Genomic DNA, 24,460 nt, shown 5'->3' with positions numbered 1-24,460 from the left:
TCTGCAAGCTTTGAAAACCTACCTCATCATCCACAACACCACCTGTCTGTATTATCCAGATATCAGGCAATGGACAAAATGATTTTTTTTTGTCATAAATCCTGTACTACAGCTCAGAATTCAGACATGGGTAGAAAGCTACAGGAAAAGCTCAGTATAAAACAGGCCTTTTTAAACCAAATGGTCTTTGCCAGAGTGAATGCTCCTTCATGTACAATCCATCTGACCTGTGCAGAGCTCACATGGTCAACAGATTCTCCTTAAATAAAGATGTAAATTTCACTTAATGGGTTGAGACCTTTCCCTGGAAGACCACAATGACTGTTAAGGGTACATTCTTTATCAATCTGACCTCTGATTTTGGATTCCTGCAACAGAAACTTCTCACCTACCCCATCAGATTGTTGTTATTCTTCTCTGTGCCTCGAGGTGCATCGGGCGGCAACCCTGCTGTTTCTTTAGCATTTGTCTGTTTTATTTTTAAACGAGGCTGAATTGCTAGCTCGATGCTCAACCCAGCACAGATGACAGGCATGCAAGGAGCGGCCAGATACGAACCCAGGACCATGTGCCCCTGAAGTTCGGTGCTGATGTCACCACACCACCAGCCGGCTAAACCCCCTCAAGTGCTTCCCCAGTTTTAAAAATCTCCACCGCGACACTTCTGGTCCTCTTTGCTGCAGGGAAATAAAACCTCTCAATCTGATGCTCAAGTTCCTCGGTATACACATCACCGAAGATCTCACCTGGACTGTCCACACCGGCTGTGTGGCAAAAACGCACAACAGCGTCTCTTCCACCTCAGGTAACTGAAGAAGTTCAGCATGAGCCCCAAAATCCTCAAGACCTTCTACAGAGAGAACATCCTGACTGGCTGCATCACTGCCCAGTCCAGGAATTGTACTAACATTGATCGCTGGGCACTGCAGAGAGTGGTACGGACAGCCCAGTGCATCTGTGGACGTGAAATTCCGTCCATTTACAGCAGCAGGTGCATAAAGAAGGCCTAGAAGATCATTGGGGACACCAGTCACCCCAACCATAAACTGTTTCCGATGCTTCCATCTGGCAAACGGTACCGCAGCATTAAAGCCAGGACCAACAAGCTATGGGGCAGCTGCTTTCTAAAAGCCATTAGACTTATAAATTTACGTCTGTACATTGTGGTGTAAAGATTTTTACGCCCTCACATTGTGGGACGGATGTAAGATTTAAATAAATTCAAATTCAAAACCTGAAGGAGAATATGGCCTTTCAGCTTCCTATAAGATCCCCACATAAGTATGTTGAAATATTGACAGGAACGTCAATTATAGTGTTGCTTTCCTTTTCTAAGATTGGACCATGTGACCTTGTGTGATTCTCATCGGTCATTAACACCGGAAGGTTGCCCTTGGGATACTTGAAATTGCGCAAGGGTTCTGGATAAAATAGGAAGCAAATAATATTCTAATTTGGAAACATTAGTGAAAAGCTCAGACTGTGATGTAGGGAGGAGAGAAGGTAAATCAACAGCAAATATATCAGTCCAAGGGGAGGTTTAAGGAGTGAGGGGGAGGGCATAGTGCAAAGGAAAGTGTTAGAGTGAGAGATGTCAAGTTCCTTTGAGCCTCCAGTAATCAAGATAGTTTTCTCTTTCTCAAACTATTCTAACGTTAGTAGAGTTGAAACCAGGCTGAAGATCCCAAGACAGGAGGTGAGCTGTCAGGCCGTGCAGCTGGGGTCATAGGGAAGTTTCTGCCAGTACTGGCTGGTGAACAGAATCCCAGAAGAACACTTACAATGATCTGTGCAACATCATTGTTTGTCTTGGTGATCTTTGGACACTGTTTACCAGTTATAAAAATATTAGAGCCGGGGAGAGGTGGTGGATGACGGTGTGGCAGACTTTTCAACTAAGAGAGACACTTGAAGATGGGAGGCTGCCTGCTGGTAACTTCTGTGTGTATCTGTGATAGAGCCTCCGAAAACTGGTTTTGGGATTTTTTTTTCCTGTGCATCTTTCATGCCTCAGGATATTCCAGATGAAATGTGACCACTAATTTTGGCACAGCAAACTCCCATAATTACGTTATCATTATTTCATAATGCTACTTGAGGAATCATTTCAGAACCCGGAATAGAAGCTCTCTGTCTTTCACCCATGTTGCACCGTACTAGAAAGCCTTCATTTAATACCTCATCCAAGGTCATCGGACTGGGGCTGTAGAGTACGACCCTGTTTGTAGTATGGAGCCAAATAATCCCTTCGACAAGGTCACATGAGACACCAAGATCCCCTCCCCCGGTCCATGTAAAATACCATTGTGGTCAGGACATGCTTAAAGAAAGGTCAGCCTTATTTGCCACAGATACATCAAAACATACAGAGTTTACATTGTTTGCATCAACAACCAACACAGTCCAAGATGTGCTGGGAGCGACCCACAAGGTCGCCATGCTTCCAGCGCAAACTTACTAACCCTAACTTTGGAATGTGGGAGCAAACAGGAGCACATGGGGGAAACCCACAGAGTGATAGGAACAGCATAAAAACTTACAGTAGCAGGAAATTAATCCTGCCCTTACAGCTGACACAGGAAAGCGTTATGCTAACAGCTCTGCTTCGCGCTGTACTGATGGAAAGAATTAGTAGGGCCAAATCCTTTTTGTTCCTAATAGCAGATGCAAGAACGTTAGCAGGATAAGCAAATGGAGGTCACTCAGTCCACTGTGGCTGCTGTTCTAGTCAAGGTAATCATGGCTGATCTACTTCAGCTCCACCTTCCCGTACGAACCTCATTCTCTATAATTTTGAAAAGGTGTCACGCAATACCCCCCAGAGAAAGAAGTTTCCATGCCTCTTGGCCACAGGCTCAACCCTGTTGATGTGGGGCAGTACTGATTGCGACTTTTGTATTTGTTCACAGTCTGCCCACCTGGGTTTCACGGATCCAACTGCCAACACCCGTGTGACTGTAGAAACGGCGCGTCCTGTGACCCTGTGGCTGGCCGGTGTTTGTGCTCTGCTGGTTACCACGGAGAGCGCTGTGAGACAGGTAATGGACAAAACACTCAGCCACACAAACATGCTTTGTGTGGTTGTCGCTGCCCATGACACAAGTCTGTTGGTTGACCTGGCCTCAGGCCAGAGCTGCCACGTGTAGCTAACCGGCAGTCATCAAGTTTAGGAACCGGGCAATTCACGGCATTAGCACGTTGTCGCTGAGTTCATGCCTCAAGAACGTGGAATGGCCAATGTCAACATCCTCAGATATCTTTCCCCTCTCTCGTTGACATGTTGGTTTATGGTGCTGCATCATTTCTCCATTAATTAGGGTACTACTTTCCTTTCAGCCCACAATGTTGATGCCAACCATCACATCCATTAATACAAATCCAATTTCCATGATCCACAGCCTTGGCGATTCAAGTGCTTATCTGGAGACCTATTAACTATTGGGACAGTAATTATCTCCACCATCTTCTCAGGAAGAGCAATCCATATTGCACCCATCCTCTAGGTTGTGCTTGCCCTCAAGGACTGTAGAATTGCACCATCTACCCTACAGTAACCAAGGCCATTGATCGATCATTCCATATGGGTCTCAGCTTTCTTTCTCTCTGGCCCCCTGCAGAATGTGAGTGGGGACGATACGGGGACCATTGTCGGCAGCTGTGTGATTGCGAAGATGGGGCTCCTTGTGAACCTGCGACTGGACTGTGCCTTTGTCCCCCAGGGAAAATGGGCACCAGGTGTGACATTGGTGAGTGTTGTACAAATACCCCTTTCCTTCCATGCACTGTTTCTAAACCCACATATTCCAGCGTTTTCCTAACCAAACGACCACCTCCTCCCCTCGGTGAAATGGAGAGTATGCTAAAGCTCCAGCTCCCACCCATCCACATCCTCTCCAGTCCAGCAACAGCTCACTTAATCCTCCTGTGCTAATCTTGCAATCTCTGTGGCGTGCCTGCATATCCTCACACCTTTTCCAATTCTGTAACTTTCCAAGACCTTAAGCATTCAGGTCCTAAACTCAGAAATCTAATAATTTTCTCATGATTTACAAATATGTCAGTTAAATATTTTCTGGCTGTTCCAATGTCAGAGGGAAACACGGCAGCATCTCAAACCAGCCCCATTCAAACAGACACTGATGCACTCAATGACTGAACATGAGGCAGAGTTCAAACTATCTGCTTTACATAGAAACATAGAAAATAGGTGCAGGAGTAGGCCATTTGGCCCTTCGAGCCTGCACCGCCATTCAGTATAATCATGGCTGATCATCCAACTCAGAACCCTGTACCTGCCTTCTCTCCATACCCCCGATCCCTTTAGCCACAAGGGCCATATCTAACTCCCTCTTAAATATAGCCAATGAACTGGCCTCAACTGTTTCCTGTGGCAGAGAATTCCACAGATTCACCACTCTCTGTGTGAAGAACTTTTTCCTCATCTCGGTCCTAAAAGGCTTCCCCTTTATCCTTAAACTGTGACCCCTCATTCTGGACTTCCCCAACATCCGGAACAATCTTCCTGCATCTAGCCTGTCCAATCCCTTTAGAATTTTATACGTTTCAATAAGATCCCCCCTCAATCTTATAAATTCCAGCGAGTATAAGCCTAGTCGATCCAGTCTTTCATCATATAAAAGTCCTGCCATCCCAGGAATCAATCTGGTGAACCTTCTTTGTACTCCCTCTATGGCAAGAATGTCTTTCCTTAGATTAGGGGACCAAAACTGCACACAATACTCCAAGTGTGGTCTCACCAAGGCCTTGTACAACTGCAGTAGAACCTCTCTGCTCCTGTACTCGAATCCTCTTGCTATGAATGCCAGCATACCATTCGCCTTTTTCACCGCCTGCTGTAACTGCATGCCCACTTTCAATGACTGGTGTACAATGACACCCAGGTCTCGTTGCACCTCCCCTTTTCCTAATCGGCCACCATTCGGATAATAACCTGTTTTCCTGTTTTTGCCACCAAAGTGGATAACCTCACATTTATCCACATTAAATTGCATCCGCCATGAACTTGCCCACTCACCTAACCTATCCAAGTCCTTTCTTCTTATCAATAAGAAGGAGCTTTACAGAAGACAGTTATCAGAGTTTATTCTTAAGAGGTTGAAGCTCCAGCAAAGGCCACAATTTATGAGTAATGGCATGTCCTTCCTTTAGATTGCCAAGCCAATCGCTACGGACCTAACTGCGCCTTAAGCTGTGACTGCTCCAATGATGCCCACTGTGACCCTCGGAATGGGCATTGTACTTGCCTGGATGGCTGGATCGGACCCACCTGCAAGGAAGGTGAGGAGAAGTATTCCACATCATTGCTTAAGTCTGAGGGTTTGGAGCTCACCTGGGGGGTTCTGTGGGATAAAGGGACACAGGAGAGGTGTTCATGGTGGGATTCACTCTTGTCCTTGCTTGACGCAGTTTGGAAGTCATTAGATCAGACCTGGTCAGTTCACGAAATATGGTCAATCTGCGTCTGGTAACTTCAATTCCGAATTTTCCCAAGGACTCTGCATTTTTCTTAAGGAAGGAGTTCCAAATTTCTACTAATCTGTGTCCCAAAACCCGAGTTGACTTCATGGTCACTTCAATGTGCCTCCTACTCTTGTGCTCACCCCATTCCCATTTCTCATGGGACAAGAGATGGTTCCTCACCAGTTCCTCCACCCATAGTCACTTTGAGGACAGGATGTCAAGGAACTACATGGTCAGCATCCCCTCTGGCCTTCTCAAGTGCTGCTGACTGCTGCTCAGGCAATAAATCAGTGTCCATCGTACTGGTCCCAGGCACCTTCTGAGCTCCAATAATGATCTCGCTGACTGATGATAGAACCCTGTCAGGATCTGTGAATATCAATTAAGCTAAAGAATGACCCCGATGGACTCTCCTCACTGTCTCAATACAGGAATGTCCCATTCAGGTGTACAGCACCCTTCAGAGATCAGCAGTGCAGAATAGTCACGGGGGAGCTCGGCAAGTCAGATAGCATCTATGGAGAGGAAGAAACAATTTCAGGCCGAGACCCTTCATCTGCAGCATCTCACGTTACTGAGTAGTCATTGTATTTTTTTCTTTGAGAGGTTGGTGCACGGGGTGAGGTTTCTGTTCCACATTAGAATCTTGAACACACACTCATTGGCCAGAGGAGGGGGAAATACAGCCTGTCCGTGGCGGCAGCGGGATCACATGATCAGCAGTCACCTGTTCCATGGTGAAAACACCAGGCTGCACTGTATTACCCCGGGAAGAGTGGTGGAATTTTCCTGGCATTACCTGTGAATGCATGCTCTCCTAGTGACCACTTGGCTTTCCCTGGATCCTCCTCGTTTCCTCTCACAATCCAGGGATGTATCCACTTACTTACTGTCTGTAACACTACTGGCGTTTAGGGCAGCAATGAAGACCCTCCATCTCTGTCTGTCCACTCTGTCGCACATAGAAGTAGAAGGATTCTTCGTTGCTGTTTCTATAAAAAAAACTTGTTTGACCAGTCGAGGTTGTTAGCCCTGAGCTGAACCCCCACCCCCCCCAACTTGGAGGACCAGTGGGCCACTCTTAGTCTGGCCTCTACCCTTTGACCTGTTTGGCATGGGTGACCCTACCAAGAGCCAAAGCATGAGGCTGTGACTCTAGCCAATGTAGCTCTCCGGGTCATTGAGACACACAGGCCTCCAAACCCTCCAACAAGGTTGCGGTCTTCTTGTGGTGCTTGTTTGTGGGTTAATTGGATGCTGTAACACAGGAAAATCACAGGCCAGTGAATTGGCAATGGGATTATGAGAGCCAGAAGAGGCTCAGTGGGCCAAAAAGTCTCCATTAGAATGGGAGATAATGTGAATACTTTGCAACATACACTCAAAATGCTGGAGGAACTCAGTGGGTCAGGCAACAGCTATAGTCAACATTCCGGGCCAAAGCATCTTGCATAAACATCAGCTGTTCCTGACTCTATACGCTGCCTGACCTGCTGAGTTCCTCCAGCATTTTGTACGAGTTGCTCTGGATTTCCAGCATTTGCAGACTCTCTTGTGTTTATGAAACTTGTGCTGTCTGCTTTCAGGAGGACCTCCAAAACCACCTCATCACCTACAGGATGCGGCCCTTAGGAATGTGGTATCAGACACCCGCTCAGGGCTGTAGTCACCCTAGCAAGTTCAAAGGCAGCTGTCAAGGAGACTGCTTCTCAAACCACACCCTGCCGAAGACAGACAGCACTGAAAGTAGAATTATGGGACTGTACGTTTGGAGAATTGGGCATGAGTCCCACCATCTTTCAGACCATTTGGCTAATTTAAAAAAAAACATGGATTTGCTGACGGATTTTAGGATCCAGCCTCGCCTTGTGGTCCAGGCGAAAAGGAGGTGTTTGAACTCATGGCTTTGCCATCTCCTTGGAACCTTTAACGATGAACTTTAGGCTAATGGAAATATTCTTGATACCTTAAAGACCTTTCTTCTACTATAATATACAATATATATAATTTTATTTTTATAAAATAAATCCCAGATGAACCAGATCACTGGGATTATTAGGACTACAGGTTGGTTTCAATCCTGGCACAACTTTAACTGACCGAGGAAGTGGTTAAACATCGTACCTCAAATTTGCCATCCAGTGTTGGTTAGAGGGTGGCTTTTCCATTTCGGTGGGAAGTTTGCACACTGACGTCAAGACTGCAATCACTACAAGGCAGCAAGGAAGCAGGTACTCTGTAATGGATTAAGCTGCCTGCCCGTCTGGAAACGATGAACTTTGGCATCTGCAGAGACTCAGTTGGCAGGGTGAATGGAATGTGACAGCGTTGAGAGAACGTGCCTCTGACATTCAGGGACCCAGCAATTGACACTGCAATCTGTTCAAGACCAATTCTACCTTCAGTATCTGTTAGGCACATTAACTCTCAGTCAATGACCCCATGCAGGCAATGCTTCCCCTTGTTTCATTAACCAGCTCAGGGCAGTCCACAGGAAGGTTGTGATGACACAAGTCAAACTGAACTATCATAGAATAGCTCAATAAGCTCTTGTCAAAAGGCAGGACAACAAATTATTGTGAGGCCTATCCTCATCCTTCCCTTTCTCCCTCTATGTTGGTTGTGTCTTTAAAGTCCTTAAATTTTGTACAAATTTACAACTTTTCCATTCCCTATGCTGAAATAAAAATTCCACCTCCTACCATGCCTTCCTTTCCAAGGATCACAACACTGCAAGCCCACTGCACCCTTTGAAACAGACGGATTTCTGCTTCACTGTTAGACCTCGTGTCTGGGTTGAGTGGGGCATTTCACCCTGTTATTTGCTGCTCTCTCTCTCCAGACCCAGGATCTCTCATAGGATAACCCAGTGTTACACCAGTGGTTCTGGATCAAGGGAAGCAGGGCAGGGCGAAACCAAGAGTTGGAGCTCCACTTAATGAAAAGGACTGATTTCCCACCCCTTACCTCCTTTTATTTAAGTTCCCATTGCCGTTGATTGGAAACGGAGCATGCGCTTTAACTCAACAATCCATCATCTGACTCATTAGAATGATTGTAAAGAACCAGTTTTCTGCTCTTCAGCTGGCTTGTCACCAGATCCGACCTGGTGACCTTCTCCAGCTGATGTGCCACTGTCTTCTAGACAGCTCTGGCCTTGAAGGTGACATGCTTCCACTTTAGTTCTGTGGCTGCTGGGTTAGCTGTTGAGTCAATGTGGGACGTGCAGAATCTACCACAGTTGGAAGGTAGTGTACTCCTTCTGCTGCTTACAGTTAGCTTCCTGATGCAAGGGCTCAAGGTCCTAGAAGTGTGCGGGAGGACGGAAGTCACTGTTGCCTGGGTTTGTGTTACATTCTGGACCTCGATCTCCATATACCGTTCCTCAGAATAGTAAAGGCAGTGACCGATGAACTCAACATGATGGCAAATTTCATCATCGACATCTGCCTTACAGAGTGCTGGCTCTGAGACATAGGAAATACAGTCACAGAGTACTACAGCTCAGAAGCAGGTCCTTCAGCCCATCTAGTCTGTGCTGAACTGTTATTCTGCCTGTTTCCATTGACCTGCACCCACACCAGAGCACTCCATACCTCTCCCATCCATGTACTTATCCAAATTTCTCTTAACTGTCGATCAACCCTGCATCCACTTCCACTGGCACCTTGTTCCACACTCACACCACCCTCTGAGTGATGAAGTTCCCCTCAGGTTCCCCTTAAATATTTCATCTTTCACCCTCAATTGATGAACTCGTGTTCTAGTCTCATCCAACCTCAATGGAAAAAGCCTTCTTGCATTTACTATATCTATACCCCTCATAATTTTGTACACCTCTATCAAATTTCCCCTCATTCTCCTATGTTCCAGGGACCAATGCCGTAACCTATTCACCCTTTCCCTATATCTCAGGTCCTCAAGACTTGGCAACATCCTTGTAAATACTCTCTGTACTCTTTCAATTTATTGATGTCTGTCCTGTACGTAGGGGATATCTTTCCTGCAGGTAGGAATTGTTTCCGAATGCCTTTTCATGAACTTTTATTGTTAGGGACAGGTTGGCGAAGGTCCTTTGCTTTGCAGGATTTGAGCATAGGGCCTGTCCTCTTGCACAATGACTTGGAATGTCGTCCCTGAAGACATGCGTACGTAACCATCGTCTGCAGTTGTAAATTGTGGTCAGAATAACTTTGGCTGTAGAGTGGAGGCAACAGTCCTTCATTCGCCAGCAGCGGTCCCCAACCACCGGGCTGCAAAGCATGTGCTACCAGGCCGCGAGGAAACGACATGAGTCAGCTGCACCTTTCCTCATTCCCTGTCACGCACTGTTTAACTTGAACATAGGGTTGGCAACTGTCCCATATTTGCTGGGACATCCTGTATATTGGGCTAAATTGGTTTGTCCCATACGGGACCGCCCTTGTCCCGTATTTCTCCCACTAAGGTAGAGCGCTCCTATGAAACTCTTCATGCCGAAATGGCGTAAAGCGAAGAAGCAATTACCATTAATTTATATGGGAAAAATATTTGAGCGTTCCCAGACCCAAAAAATAACCTACCAAATCATACCAAATAAGACATAAAACCAAAAATAACACTAACATATAGTAAAAGCAGGAATGATATGATAAATACACACCCTATATAAAGTAGAAATAATGTATGTATAGTCGGGAAGATTAAGCCAAAACCGATCTTTGGAAAAAAAAATTGGCACGTATGCAGATCACACATGCGCACACAGGTGCCTGCGCGAGGCTTCATGGTCATGGTGGTCTTACTTGGGGTAAACACAAGTGTCCCGTATTTGACTGCTACTTTTGTCCCTTATTTGGGAGTGGGAAAGTTGGCAACCCTAACTGTAAAAGACATGTTGAAGTGAGTTTAACCCTACTTGAACATCCACCCTGGTCGACCGGTCTGCAAGAATATTGTCAATATTAAACCGGTCCACGATTCAAAAAAGGTAGGGGACCCTGGATTAGAGGGAAATTTGTTGAAGGCCAGGTGCAGCTCTTAGCAGATTCAGGATTTACACATATCTGCAAAGGGAATCCCTAGTTTGCGTGCATTTATGTGAGGAAATGCTGGCAATTCCACACATAATCCAGCTTGATAGTCAACAGTTTCGTGATAAGTCGCTGATGTGCTTTAGTTCTCCTAAAGCTCGTATTTCATACTCTCCGTACCAGAAAAATGAAATAGTTTGCCTTGTGTCAACTGGTACTACAGGATCAAGTGAGTGGATTCTCACTAAGCGAGATTTACCAGCCAGTGAGTTAGGAATAAATTAGAGGTGTTATTATGAATAAATTATCAGGTCATTTGTGTTTTATTCAGTTTAATGCTGTATACATACTGTTTTCTAATGGAAGTATTTGTATCCCCATATACCACAATAAAAGGATTCTGAACTCACTAACCCAATTCCCTGAACTAGTAACGCAGAAGTCAAATTTGCTGTTCACCATTTCGGGGGATCCGGTTCCCTTTGAGTCTTGCTTGTTAGTGAGTTGCTTACTCTATCTGTGTGCTGCATCTTTATGATCTTACATCAAAATGATCCACAGAATACTAGTGACAAAATAAAACGCATCAAGTATCAACCAAACTGTCACATATAGAGCAGGTGAGTGGAAGCTTGGTCAGAGACATTGTTTTGAAAGTACCCATTGAGAGAGAAGACTGGAGAATGAATTCCAGTGATTCACAGCACCCAGCTCGCGAGGAGTGCATTTCTGACTGGCTTGCATTGAAGCTCGGGCTTCATGATTTATTTTTCATTGAATTGGAGATGGTTTGGTCAATCATCAATTGACAGGCACTGGGACAACGTGGAGCCAAGTGTCATTGGTTACACGGTCACAAGCCACTCTGACTCTGTTGTCCACTCAGCTAATCCAAAGTTCCTGTGTGGCCCTTATCCCTCCATGCCTCCCCTCCCTGTATCTATCCAAGTGATGCTATTATACCTGCTTCACCACTTCCTCTGGCAGCTCACTCATATCAGGAGAACGCTTTACGTTACCGAACAGAAACAGACGCATTGGTTGTCCACCAACCACCCACCTACATGATTCTCACGTCAATTCCATTTTGTTTTGGTTCTCCGCATGGTCCCGTCATTTCCAGCCCTCCCCCCCCCCACCTTGATTCTCAGATTCTACCACTTACCTACACATGGGGGGCAATTTACAGTGGCTAGTTAACCTACCGACCAGTTTGTCTTCTGAACATCGGAGCAAACTGGAGAACCGCGAGGAAACCCACATGGCCACCAGGAGAACATACAAATTCCACAGGGTCAGTGCCAGTCTTCAGGATTGCCGGAACTGTGGGACAGCGCCTCTTCTCGTTGTGGTCACCTGCTTTAGAGCACGAGAGGCATGGTGGTAACTGGAAAGACAGGAGGGTGAGAGCACGAGCACCAGATGGTGAGGGAGCACAGGTGGGAAGGGCCTTCAAGAATGAGCAGCTTGGCATGGAGGACTATGTACCTCCTGAGATCAAGTCACAAGAGACTGCAGGTGCTGGAATACAGAGCAATAAACAAGAACTCGGCACGTCAGGCAGCATCTAAACCTATCAAATGTTGAAAGGACTCGGTAGAGTGGATGTGGAGAGAATGTTTCTTATGGTGGGGGAGTCTATGACCAGAGGACACAGCCTCAGAATAGAGTGGCGTCCAATTGGAATAGAGATAAAGAGGAATTTCTTTAGCCAGAGAGTGGTAAATCTGTGGAATTTATTGCCATAAGCGGCTGTGGAGGCCAAATCATTGGATAAATTCAAGGCAGAGGTTGATAGATTCTTGATTAGTCAGGGCATGAAGAAATACAGGGAGAAGACAGGAAATTGGTGCTGAAATGGGAAATGGATCAGCCATGATGAAATGGCGGAGCAGACTCGATGGGCCAAGTGGCTTAATTCTGCTCCTATGTCTTATGGTCTTATCTGCAGAAGGAAATGGACAGTCAACATCACATGATGGAATATGATTGGAAAGGAAGGTGAGAATGGAACCAGATAAGGGAGGTAATGAGGCAGATGGAGACAGTGGTAGTGGGGTGCGTGGGTAATTGTCAGATAGAGTGGAAAGAAGATGGGTGATAAGGGGTTAGTTGGAAAGAAGATAATGTGTGGGAGGGCCTGGGTAGCTCAGGAGGGGAGAAGTAGGGCAGACTTAAGAGTTCCTTTGTAACCTAGACTTCATCTGATAGAGAGGGAATTCACCCTGATTCCTTTCTCACTCCTGCTGTGGAAGAGAGACAATAGCCTTAGAAAACCACCAAAACATATCAGGAGTTAAAGTTTATTTATAAATTGTTATAAAATGTAAATCTTCAAGAATCTGTGGCAATTAGTAAACATTTTGGCAGATTCCAATGCATCTTAAAGATTGTACAACTTGTGTTACAAGTTATTAATCTTACATCAAAATTAAAGTAAGCAGGGAAACATGTCTATCCCATAGTGATTTGTATCCTCTAGTTTCACAACCTTACTTCACAAGCTCAAACTTCTGCTAGTTTAGATTCAGAAAGATGTTAGTCAACCAAGACCATAAACTAAAGTGAGGCATATTCACTCCCATGGCCACAAGAAACTGGGAATAAAGATCAGCAGGGACTGTCACACAGCATGGTAAGAGTAAGTGTATAGACATCGGTTGCTGCTCATCACACTGGAGAGAATGGAACGGGAACTCACATTTCCCTCTGTCTCTAGTGTGGGCACAGGCTGGCCTGCGAGCATCCACCAACTTTGATGAAAAGCCCTGGCGATTTACACACATACACAGAGGGGGAAAATTTGGGATTCTGGTCAATCTTCTTTCTCCTTCCATCCCATTTTCCCAATCCCCTGAATTGAGAATATTTAACAGGGCAGAAGCAGCCATGAAGGTACCACTCTGTGGAGGTTGGTGGTATCTTCCAGCCATCTGGGAATCTGGGAGCCATCATGAGGTGGCTCTCTTTGCACCAGCTCGATCCATGCAGGATCAATGGGGGAGGGAGGGGGGATAGAAAATGGAGTTGGTTGGCAGCCTCCACGGATGTTCCAGTTGCGTCTGCTGATCTGTCAATCGTTCCAAGCTTTTGAGAAAACAACAAAAGCACAATGCTGGAAACACTCCGTGTCTGTGAAGAGAGAAGCAAGGTCTATGTTTCTTATTGATGACCTCAATGACCTGAAACTTTAGCTCTGTTTCTCTCTCCACAGATACAGCCTGACCAACTAAGAATTTCCACTATTTTCTGATTTTACTTTAGATTGCCAGCATCTGCAGGTGGTTGTTTCTTAAAGGGCCGAGCTTGGTTGAAGAAATGAATAATCTATCTCCACCCCAGCTCTATTCAGCGTAAAGAAAGCTAATCAGAATGCAAAGCCCCCACATCTGGAGCTCTGATCGATCAAGTGTTCCTGCTCACAAAACTGACGTTGCAAGGTGAAAGCTAGGAGTAGAAGTCCTGGTGACTAAAACTATTCCTTCGGTTGGATATTCCTCACCAAATGATCTGAGGGCAATGAGCTTAGCTCATCTTAATACAGTCACTACCTCTGCACTTGCTGTCCCACTCTCCCAGCTCACACACTGCCCACATCCATTCCTTCTTTGCCCTTGACCCTCTTCTCCCCAGTATGTTTTCTCGTCCTTCCGCCAGGCCTCACACATACTCACGCAGTTGCATTCACTTGCTCTCACCATTATGTTAAGGAGGTTGGCTTGGGAAACAGATTTTGTACAATTTCTGGCTTGCATGACGTCCTGATTGACAAGAGTGAATGAGCAGTGGCTTGGTTCACTAAATCTGGATCTACACTGAAGTCACCACTCACTGACTGATCGCAGATGATGCAAATATCTTAAACCCACCCCGACTGGGCCTGAAACATTCATGATGGAATATCTTCAGAAATGTCCTTGAACTGAACCTGCCCTGACTCAATTCGGCATCACTGGAGTTAACTCCAAAACCCCAACCTCTCCCAGTAATTCACATGGGCCCTGAGTTTAAAATAACATACAACATTTCAAATTACTTTTCTGAAAGTGCCTTATACGGAACACTCACAAGCGGGTGAGATTGTCAACATAAATACCAATCATTTCTGGTCACCATCAAGGAGCAGGCATAGGAATTTAATCTTGGCTGCATTTGATGGGACTTGTTCATTGCAAACTATATTACAAACATGCACTTGTCTTCTTACCAGGCTTAAATAATTGGAGGTCCCTGTCCCTGAACAACCCATTCCAACAGGCTTAGCTCCTGGGAACGCTGAAGTGCATCTGAATGCCCCTTCAGCCAATGATGTGGCCAAGCGCCAAGAAGCATGGGCACGAGCAACAGATGTGGCACTGCCACCCATAACCTGTTAAAATGGGGACCCATTGTGGTGTGTTAAAGGGAGGTAGAACTCTGGTCTCGATGCAACAGCCAGGCAGGGGGTCAGAAGGTCGGCTAAACATCGGTTTCAATCCGCAGCCTCTCCATTCGCTGGACGTTTCGTTGCACGGCAATGTGATTCGTTATCTCCTTGGCGCACGACTCAGGGAACCAGCCTCTCTCCCAATCACGTATCCTCTCTCCGTGGTACCAGCCTATCGGGAGGAAGGTACAATCCTGTTACAGGGGCAGGCTCCAGGGGAAGGTGTACAATGTAAGGGGTGGGTCTTTCAAACAGCAGACCAACATTAGTGGGAGGGTCTGTTCACTCAAGTGACACGAGTACCAAGGGCCAATATTCTCAATGAGTAGCTTAAACTGAGGGATCTCAGATATTGAGCAATTCTGTTACCATTTGACATTGTCCAGTCCACGACCCTCCCCAGCTCTATAATCAACAGCATTATTACAGCAAGGCCCACAACGTAAAGGTCTTGGCCATCCTTCAGTTGTTAGTGTTGACAATAATTCCCACCCCAGGTAGATGCCCCACTATAGTGCAGGGACTGTTCTACAACGTATCTCAGGGTAGGGATCGGGCTCCAAGTGTCAAAGGGCAGCAGGTATCAATAGGGCCTGCACCCAGCAAGACGCCAGCCGGCAACAGATTTACCACCCCGGGCCTACCGTCCACTTTCTCGAGAATGACCACCACGTCTGCCTGCTGCAGTGCCAGCTCATCCGGCTGCTTGGCCAGGTATGCTTTGATGATCTCCACCTGCTGGAGGCCTGGGAGGAGGAGAGAAGAAACTGTTAGAAACACAAGAGATTCTGCAGAGGCTGGAAATCCAAAGCAACATACACAAAATGCTAGAGGAACTCAGCAGGCCAGGCAGCATCCATGGAAACGGACATATGGTAGAAGTTTCAGATGAGACTCTTCTTCGGGACTGGAAAGGAAAGGGGGAAGATGCCAGAATAAAATGGTGTGGGGGTGGTACAAAGATGGGTAGCTCGAATGTGACAGGTGAAGCCAGGTGGGTTGCAAAGGTAAAGGGCTGGAGATGAACGAATCTGGTAGGAGAGGAGAGAGAACCATATGAGGAAAAGGAAAGAGGAGGGGGACCAGGGGAAGGTGATAGGCAGGTGAGAAGAGGTAAGAGTCCAGAGTAGGGAACAGGAGGAGGAGGGAGGGGAAGAGAAAACATTTTTCTCCTTCCAGTAAAAAAAATTGATATTCATGCTATCAGGTTGGAGGCTACCCAAATGGAATACAAGGTTTTACTCCTCCACCCCAACAGCACATCTTGGCACAAGAGGAGGCCACGGACCGATTTGTCGGAAAGGGAATGGGAATGGGAACTGAAATGTCGGGCCATTGGGAAGTTCCGCTTTTGGCGGATGGAGAGGAGGCATTTGACGAAGTGGTCCCCCAGTTTACGACAGGTCTGAACAATGTAGAGGAGGCCACATCGGGAGCACCGGACACAATAGATGACCCCAGCAGATGTGCAGGTGAAGAGTTGCCTCACCTGGAAGGACTGATTGAGGCCCTGAATGGAATGAGGGAGGAGGTAAATGGGTAGGGGTAGCACTTTGGATGCTTGAATGGATAAGTGCTGGGAGGGAGATTAGTGGGGAGGGATGAATGAACAAGGGAATCATGAAAGGAGTAATCCCAGCGGAATGTGGAAAGTGAAAAGTGAAGGGTGGGGAGGTAAAGATGTGTTTAGTGGTAAGATCCCCTTGGAGGTAGTGAAAGTTGTAGAGAATGATGTGTTGGAGGCTCGTGGGGTGGTAGGTGAGGATAAGAGGAACTCTATCACTGTCAAGGCGGTGGGAAAACGGGGTGAGGCAGATGTTCAAGAAATGGAGGAGATGTGGATGAGGGCAGCGTTAATGGTGGAGGAAGGGAACCCTTGTTCTTTGAAGGAGGAGGACATCTCAGATGTCCTAGAAAGGAAAGCCTCATCCTGGGAACAAATTTGGCAGATATGAAGGAAGTGAGAAAAGGGAATAACATTTTTACAGGAGACAGGGTGGAAGAGGTATAGTCAAGATAACCATGGGAATCGGTAGGTTTATAAATGATATCGGTCGAGAGTTTGTCACCAGAGAAAGTTACTCCATGCATTTACTCCTTCCTGCAGAGGCACCTTTCAGACAATCAGCAAGGTGGAAAGCTTAGTTTTAAACAACAGCTTCAAAGAGGATGGAAGGTGCAGAGATGAAAAGGTTCAGGGTCGCCAGAGAGAGGTTCTCCTTTCAATGGTCACCTACAACCAACAGCATTCATCTGATTGCTGGCACTTTGTTTTTTTTTTGCTGCAAGCAGATCCGCCAACTTCTGGCAAGAAGTTCGGCTTGAAGAATGTTTCCAGTATTACATGAGGATGTGGAAGAGAGGCATCGGGAAACCGGAATTTCTGACCTCAGTGATACAGCAATGTCAGGCGAATTTATATTTTGGGATTGGCACTGAACAAAAGATAAAGATTAGCTTTATTTGTCGAACGGAAGTATCAAAGCAGGCAGTGCAATGTATCATTTGCGTCAGCAACCAGCAGTTCGGGGATGTGCTGGGGGGCAGTTTGTCAGAGTCACTATGCTTTCTGCCCCAATATAGCATGCCTACAACTTACTAATCCTAACTCGTACACCTTTGAAATGTGGGAGGAAACAGGATCACTTGGAGGAAACCCACACCGTCATTGGGAAATGTACAAACTCCTTACAGACAGCAGTGGGAATTGAACTCTGATTGCTGGTGGCATGAGGTGTTACGCAATCTCCTATGCTACCATGCTATTTAATTAATCATTTTTAATATTGCTCTAGCATACTGGGTTGGCACAGTAGCATAGCGGCTAGTGTAACACTTTACAGTATTAAAAATGGTTAACATTTCAACATTAACTATATAGGCAATCATCCTAGCTGCTTAAAATTCTGCTTTCAAACAGAATATAATAAGACAGAAGGTGCAGTGTACACATATTCTGAAGGGCAAACACGAGGAATTCTGCAGATGCTGGAAATTCAAGCAACACACATCAAAGTTGCTGGTGAACGCAGCAGGTCAGGCAGCATCTCTAGGAAGAGGTATAGTCGATGTTTCAGGCCGAGACCTTTCGTCAGGACTAACTGAAGGAGGAGCTAGAAATCTCTTACTATCTCTTCCTTCAGTTAGTCCTGACGAAGGGTCTTGGCCCGAAACGTCGACTGTACCTCTTCCTAGAGATGCTGCCTGGCCTCCGCGTTCACCAGCATCTTTGATGTGTGTTGCATATTCTGAAGGGGGTTGTTTCTGCTATTTGAGAGAGGCGTATCAGAGGCTGCAGGCTATTTGGGAGAGGGAATGCCTCCATTTTGTCAGTGTGGGAAGCCATGGCCTATGCTGCTGCCATGGCAACGTGCTGATCTCTTTACCTTCTTTATTGATGAGGTCATCGTGTTTCTTCAGAAGGGCATTGATCCATCGAGCTCGGACACTCCTATCACGAAAAGAAAGTTGAGAGGTTCACTTTTCTCCACATCCTGAGGACCCCAGTCACAGGCCTGACCAACCCTGATGGTGCTCAACCCAATTCTCCCTGCCCACACTGCAACCATAGCCTGACGCTCTCCAGACTCGAATCCCCTGACACCCAAGACCCAGCATGCCCGCAGTGCTTCTGAGAACCAGAAGATGGCAGCGTCCGACCAAAATCCAGAGCCTCCCCAAACCTCCGCAAATAAAGCCCCAAATTGAACCCTTTGAGTGGAAAAAGATCGGGAATGTTACCATTTCTCTCTCCACACATGCTGCCTGACCTGCTGAATGTTTTCCCACATCTTCTCTTTCTTTTAAGGTAACTGAAATGTGAGCATTAATACCAAGTTAATGCTTGATGCCTTCTTTTACAGAAGCCCGAAAGCGCACAATGTTTTAGGAACAGCATCTTCCTCTTCACCATCAGATTCCTGAAAGGTCCACAGACACCACCTCACTATTTTGTCCTGATTCTGAACTATATATTGTTTAAATATTATTGTAACATAATATTTTTTATGTATTGCACCTTACCGCTGCCACAAAACAAAACTAATTTATTTATTTTTATTTATGATTTTATTTAGGGATACAGAGTGGAACAGACTCTTCTGGCAACTGTTTAACCCTAGCCGAAAGACCAATTAACCTACTAAATGGTACGTTGTCGGACCGTTGCAGGAAACTGGAGCATCCGGACGAAACACACGCGCTCACGGGAAGGATGTACAAACTTCCTCCAGAGGACACCAGAATTGAACTCTTAACTCCAACACACCGAGCTGTAATAGCACTGTGCTAACGGCTACATTACCATGTCCATCCACATCAGTAACAATAAACCCGACTCTGAAGTGAATGGTCGCTGATCAGGCAGCACCCAAGGGTATTTGTACAGGGCAATTTCTGATGAGGGGGCTGAACTGACTATACTTCCTTACGGTACAATAAGTTGAGCCATGTCACCAGCAATCCCCTGATTTTAGCCCAGTCACGGGATAATTTACAATGGCCAATTAACCTTCCAGTTGGTACATCTTCGGACTGTAGGAGGAAACCAGAGCACCCAGAGGAAACCCACATGGTCACGGGGAGAATGTACAAACTCCTTACCGGCAGTGGCAGGAATTGAACTCAAGTCACCTGTTCAGTAAAGCGTTGTGCTAACCACTACGCACTGAGCAGCCCCATATTCTTATATTCTCTGGTTAGGATATTTCACTTAACTGTTCTCAAGGGGACAAGAAATTGCTTCTTGCAGCTAAAAGGCCAGAATTGAGGGCTATTCCCCAAACAACAGACTGGCCATTTTGAGGGGCGAAGATAAGGAGAGTATGTTTTACTTCGGAAGTTTTCTTGCTCAAGGTCCACAGCTGCTCAGTTACTGAATGTACCGCAGTCTGAGAGCAAGGAATGTTGGGCACCAAGAGAAAGAGTAAGGTTCAGCCACGTTCTTACTGACTGGTAAAGAAGGCACAAGGGGCAATATCCCAAAGTTAGGTTCCACTCTTTTGTGGTTGTGTATTCTCAAGGGGGCCAGAATTTACCACCTCTACATGCGGACATACCAAACACCCCTCCATCCCCATCACCCAATGTGGAGAGGGGGCCACAGTTCCAAACCACAGGGTCACCAGCTCACAGCTCAGGTAGGCAGTGGCCCTCAAGACCCTGGCACTGGACAAAGTAGCCCTGGGCTAGAAAACTTCGAGGGTAAATGCAAAAGGGATGTTGAGCCCAAGGTCAGTGCTAGGACCTTCGTCGGGGGGGGAGTGGGTGAGTTTGAATAGGAGCATCAAATTTGCTGCTGAGTCTATCCTCTTCAGCCTGTCCGATGATCGCATTTGTTACTTTAATGGCCAGAAGATTCAGTTTATTGAACTGGAAGGAGACTAATCCTCCTACCACATTTCAATGGTTTTCCCAAACTATATCACCTTTAAATTTAGAAAAAATCAGAAGTGACATTTTTGATCCTTCGGTTAAATTTGAAGAAACTTGGAAACCATTTATTCAACATTTTCAGATGATGTAATTTGATCTTTCCGAATCCTTCTTATTAACTTAAAATATATGAATAGAGGAGCAGAGTTGACGACATTACTGAACGTGTTCGATTTCAGATATTGGTCTAGCCTTGTTGTGTTCCGTTTGCTTTTTTTTGGGTTTAGTATTTAGTTTCTTTTTTTTGTTTTTTTTGGGGGGTTTTTCTTTATATTATTTTTCCTTTTATTTCTTTTTTCTCTATGATTAATTATATTAAGAGTTTGGAAGTCTATTATACCTGTGTTATTTGAAATCTTTTTTGTACATGCTTATCAACAATAAGATTATTCCAATCTCTCTGTATCAATATTGTTATTCTGTTTATAATTTTGAAAAATTAATAAAAAGATTTAAAAAGAAATTTGCTGCTGAATCGACTGCCTACGGCTAAACCTCTGGTGACATCAGGGTAAACGACGGCAAGCAAAACAGCCTGGAACGGAAAGTAGGGAAGTGAGTGAGAGGAGGGAATGGATCAGGATGGGAAGTGGGGGAGGAGGAATGGGACACGAGGAGGGGAGGAAACAGGATAGGAGAAAGAGAAGACAGTGTGAGGAGGAGGGAATGGGGGATGGCGAGGAAGAGAAAACAGAGGGCAGGCGAAGGGAAGGGAACACGTTGGAATGGGGAACCGTTTGGGATGAATGGGACAGGATATGAGAGAGGGAAGTGGTCGAGAGTGAGCGAGGGATTCGACCACTTGTACTCACAGCGAGTCTGTGCCAAAGACCATATGCTCGAGTTCGCCGGCACTGTTCTTTTTCATGATGATCTTGAAGAGGTACAGGTTGGAGCCAGTGCGAGGGTGTGTCCCGCCCCCTGTGGCTTTCCCCGGAGGGGAGTGAGGGGCATCATTGCTCTCCAAGGGGACCACCTCCAGCTGGTCTAACATGGCATAGTCCTGCACCGTGTAACTCTCCTCACTGCCGACAGAAGACAAAACTGTCACCACCGACATCATTGACCCATCTTTTCTCCACCCACATGGGGTGATTCCCTTCCACCACCCAACCAATCATCAGGAGCATGGAGTCTCATGACCAACCCTGACCCCAGAAGCTCCACCCAGTGGGGAGTTTAAGGAGAGGAGGGGCTGGTGTGAGTATTTGTGTGTGGGTGGACAGATCTGGGGAGTGGGCTGGGTGGACGGACAGATTTGGGGAGTGGGGTGGGAGAGTGGTCATCTAACCACCCACAATCAATGTCCAGTTTCTAAAGCTGGGGCTGCCTTTGGTCCCAGACACTGATTCAACCTGACATTCTTGGTCAAGTCAAGTCAAGACAAATTTATTTATATAGCACATTTAAAAACAACCCACATTCACCAAAGTGCTGTACAGATCAGAGCAGAATAGCTAAAATTACAAATACGAGAAACACAGACATAACCAATAAGTCAAACAGCTTATAGGCACAAAACAAACAACACAAGGGCCTAGGCACAAGCCAAAAATCAGCCACATCAGGAGGATTCAAACGGTAGTGAATAAAAGTAAGTTTTGAGCCTGGATTTAAAAGAGTCGCTGGAGGGGGCAGATCTGATAGGGAGGGGAATGCTGTTCCACAGTCTAGGGGCTACAGTAGCAAGGGTGCAGTCACCCCTGAGCTTAAGTTTAGATCACGGGACAGCCAGGAGCTCCAAGTTAGCCGAGCTGAGGGACCTGGAAGTAGAATAAGGGGTTAGAAGGTCTGTGATATAAGGGGCGGGGGGGAGGGAGCCAGCCCGTTTAGGGCTTTATGCGGGGGGGGGGCCGCGGGAAGCCGGCCCATTTAGGAGATGCGGCTGAGTACAGGGCTACGGTAGGAAACTTTGTCACATGGTGTGAGCAGAATTATCTGCAGCTTAATGTGAAAAAGACTAAGGAGCTGGTGGTAGACCTGAGGAGAGCTAAGGTACCAGTGACCCCTGTTTCCATCCAGGACAGTGTGGACATGGTGGAGGATTACAAATACCTGGGGATACGAATTGACAATAAACTGGACTGGTCAAAGAACACTGAGGCTATCTACAAGAAGGGTCAGAGCCGTCTCTATTTCTTGAGGAGACTGCGTTCCTTTAACATCTGCCGGACGATGCTGAGGATGTTCTACAAGTCTGTGGTGGCCAGTGCTATCATGTTTGCTGCTGTGTGCTGGGGCAGCAGGCTGAGGGTAGCAGACATCAACAGAATCAACAAACTCATTCGTAAGGCCATTGATGTTGTGGGGATGGAACTGGACTCTCTGACGGTGGTGTCTGAAAAGAGGATGCTGTCCAAGTTGCATGCCATCTTGGGCAATGTCTCCCATCCACTACATAATGGACTGGTTGGGCACAGGAGTACATTCAGCCAGAGACTCATTCCACCGAGATGCAACACAGAGCGTCATAGGAAGTCATTCCTGCCTGTGGCCATCAAACTTTACAACTCCTCCCTTGGAGGGTCAGACACCCTGAGCCAATAGGCTGGTCCTGGACTTATTTCCTGGCATAATTTACATATTACTATTTAACTATTTATGGTTTTATTACTATTTAATTACTTATGGTGCAACTGTAACGAAAACCAATTTCCCCCAGGATCAATAAAGTATGACTATGACTATAAACAAACAGGAGAATCTTAAAATCAATTCTGAACTGTACTGGCAGCCAGTGGAGGGAGGCCAGGATAGGAGTAATATGGTCCCTCTTCCGGGCACCTGTCAGGAGCCTGGCTGTGACATTTTGGACCAGTTGCAGACGGGACAGAGACAACTGACTAATCCCAGTATACAGGGAGTTGGAGTAGTCAAAGCGGGAGGATACAAGGGCGTGGATGACTTTCTCGAGATCTTTGAAAGAGAGAAACTGCTTGATTTTGGCAATAGTACGAAGCTGGAAAAAACTGGCTTTTACTACTGCATTAACTTGCTTGTCAAACTTAAAGGTGGAATCAAATATCCCACCAAGGGATTTAACTTGGAGTTTGACAAGGGCGGGCAGGATACCAAGACTGTTGGTAATCACTTTGGTGGGTAAATCCTCTGCCCAGCTGGAGCAGTGCTGACCACAGGTTAGAGGTAGGAGACATACAACACTGGCTCCCAGCATTGGTGAAGAATGGCATTGTTATTGTTCTGTTACTGTCAACAGTGAAGAGATTTTGCATGCATGTCAAGCAGACAGATTACGCCATGCATCATTACATCTAGGTGGTAACAAGAAAGAAAGATTACCTTTACTTGCCACATGGACATTGAAACATACCACGACACCCATCACTTGCATCAAATCAAATCAGTGAGGATTGTGCCTGCAAGTGTCGCTACGGCTCTGGCGCCAACATCGCTTGCCCATGACTCATTGACCCTAACCTATATCTTTGGAATGTGGGAGGAAGCTGGAGCACCTGGAGGAAGCCTACGTGGTCACGGAGAGAATGTACAAACAGCAGTGAGATTTCGAACCTCAATTGGAGTTCGCTGGCACTGTATTTGCATTACATCACCATGAATATAATGTAGGGACCATGCATCTACTTTCAGTCTGTATATTGTATTTTATAGTGCATTTATCACGGTAATCTGTAACGTGGGTTGGGACGTGGTAGAAGCAAATGAGTAAAGTTACGTATTCATTCTTGGTTAGTTAGTTGCTTAGTTTAGTCTAGTGGAGAGTGGGTGAGCCACAAGGAATAATATTTTTTTGTTGACCCACAAACTTCACTAACTAGACGGCTAACTGGAATGTTATTAGACTGCTGATTTAGTTTGACTGCTAACTTTGCTCAGTTATGCTATTCAACCACTAATTATGCTAATTTGAACACCAAGATTGCTACTCTAGTTTGGTTAGTTTTAAAAAAATTGTTATACAATCGCTGGTTTCGTAATAAAGGATCAAACACGCTTTTTCTCAATTTGGAAGCATGTCATACAATAGTGATTACCCTGGCTTAGTCCTCAGCGGTTTTGGTTTGTTTTCAAGTGACTACTACACATAGTATTACAGTTCCAGGTAGAGCAGCGCAGGTAGACAGATCAA

At 46.0% G+C, this 24,460-nt stretch overlaps 2 protein-coding genes across 7 annotated transcripts in view; one reads left to right on the top strand and one right to left on the bottom strand.

The window, feature by feature from the left end:
• LOC134337716 (multiple epidermal growth factor-like domains protein 6) overlaps positions 1-11,314 on the top strand; it is a 456,826-nt gene extending 445,512 nt beyond the window's left edge. For all 4 annotated transcript variants that reach the window (XM_063032924.1, XM_063032923.1, XM_063032922.1 and 1 more), the window contains 4 exons: positions 2,910-3,038; positions 3,618-3,746; positions 5,170-5,298; positions 7,068-11,314. In XM_063032924.1, the coding sequence (XP_062888994.1) occupies positions 2,910-3,038; positions 3,618-3,746; positions 5,170-5,298; positions 7,068-7,147 (467 nt within the window). In that variant the 3' untranslated portion in view covers positions 7,148-11,314. The remainder of the gene's footprint in view (positions 1-2,909; positions 3,039-3,617; positions 3,747-5,169; positions 5,299-7,067) is intronic.
• A 1,474-nt stretch (positions 11,315-12,788) lies between these two features.
• arhgef16 (Rho guanine nucleotide exchange factor (GEF) 16) overlaps positions 12,789-24,460 on the bottom strand; it is a 62,104-nt gene continuing 50,432 nt past the window's right edge. For all 3 annotated transcript variants that reach the window (XM_063033025.1, XM_063033026.1, XM_063033024.1), the window contains 4 exons: positions 21,165-21,377; positions 18,306-18,370; positions 15,564-15,665; positions 12,789-15,091 (listed from right to left, as the gene is read on the bottom strand). In XM_063033025.1, coding sequence (XP_062889095.1) covers positions 14,952-15,091; positions 15,564-15,665; positions 18,306-18,370; positions 21,165-21,377 — 520 coding nt within the window. In that variant the 3' untranslated portion in view covers positions 12,789-14,951. The remainder of the gene's footprint in view (positions 15,092-15,563; positions 15,666-18,305; positions 18,371-21,164; positions 21,378-24,460) is intronic.

Source organism: Mobula hypostoma, chromosome 25, assembly GCF_963921235.1.
Source record: "Mobula hypostoma chromosome 25, sMobHyp1.1, whole genome shotgun sequence".
NCBI classification, from domain to species: domain Eukaryota; kingdom Metazoa; phylum Chordata; class Chondrichthyes; order Myliobatiformes; family Myliobatidae; genus Mobula; species Mobula hypostoma.
This window is presented reverse-complemented; position numbering and strand designations above follow the sequence as displayed.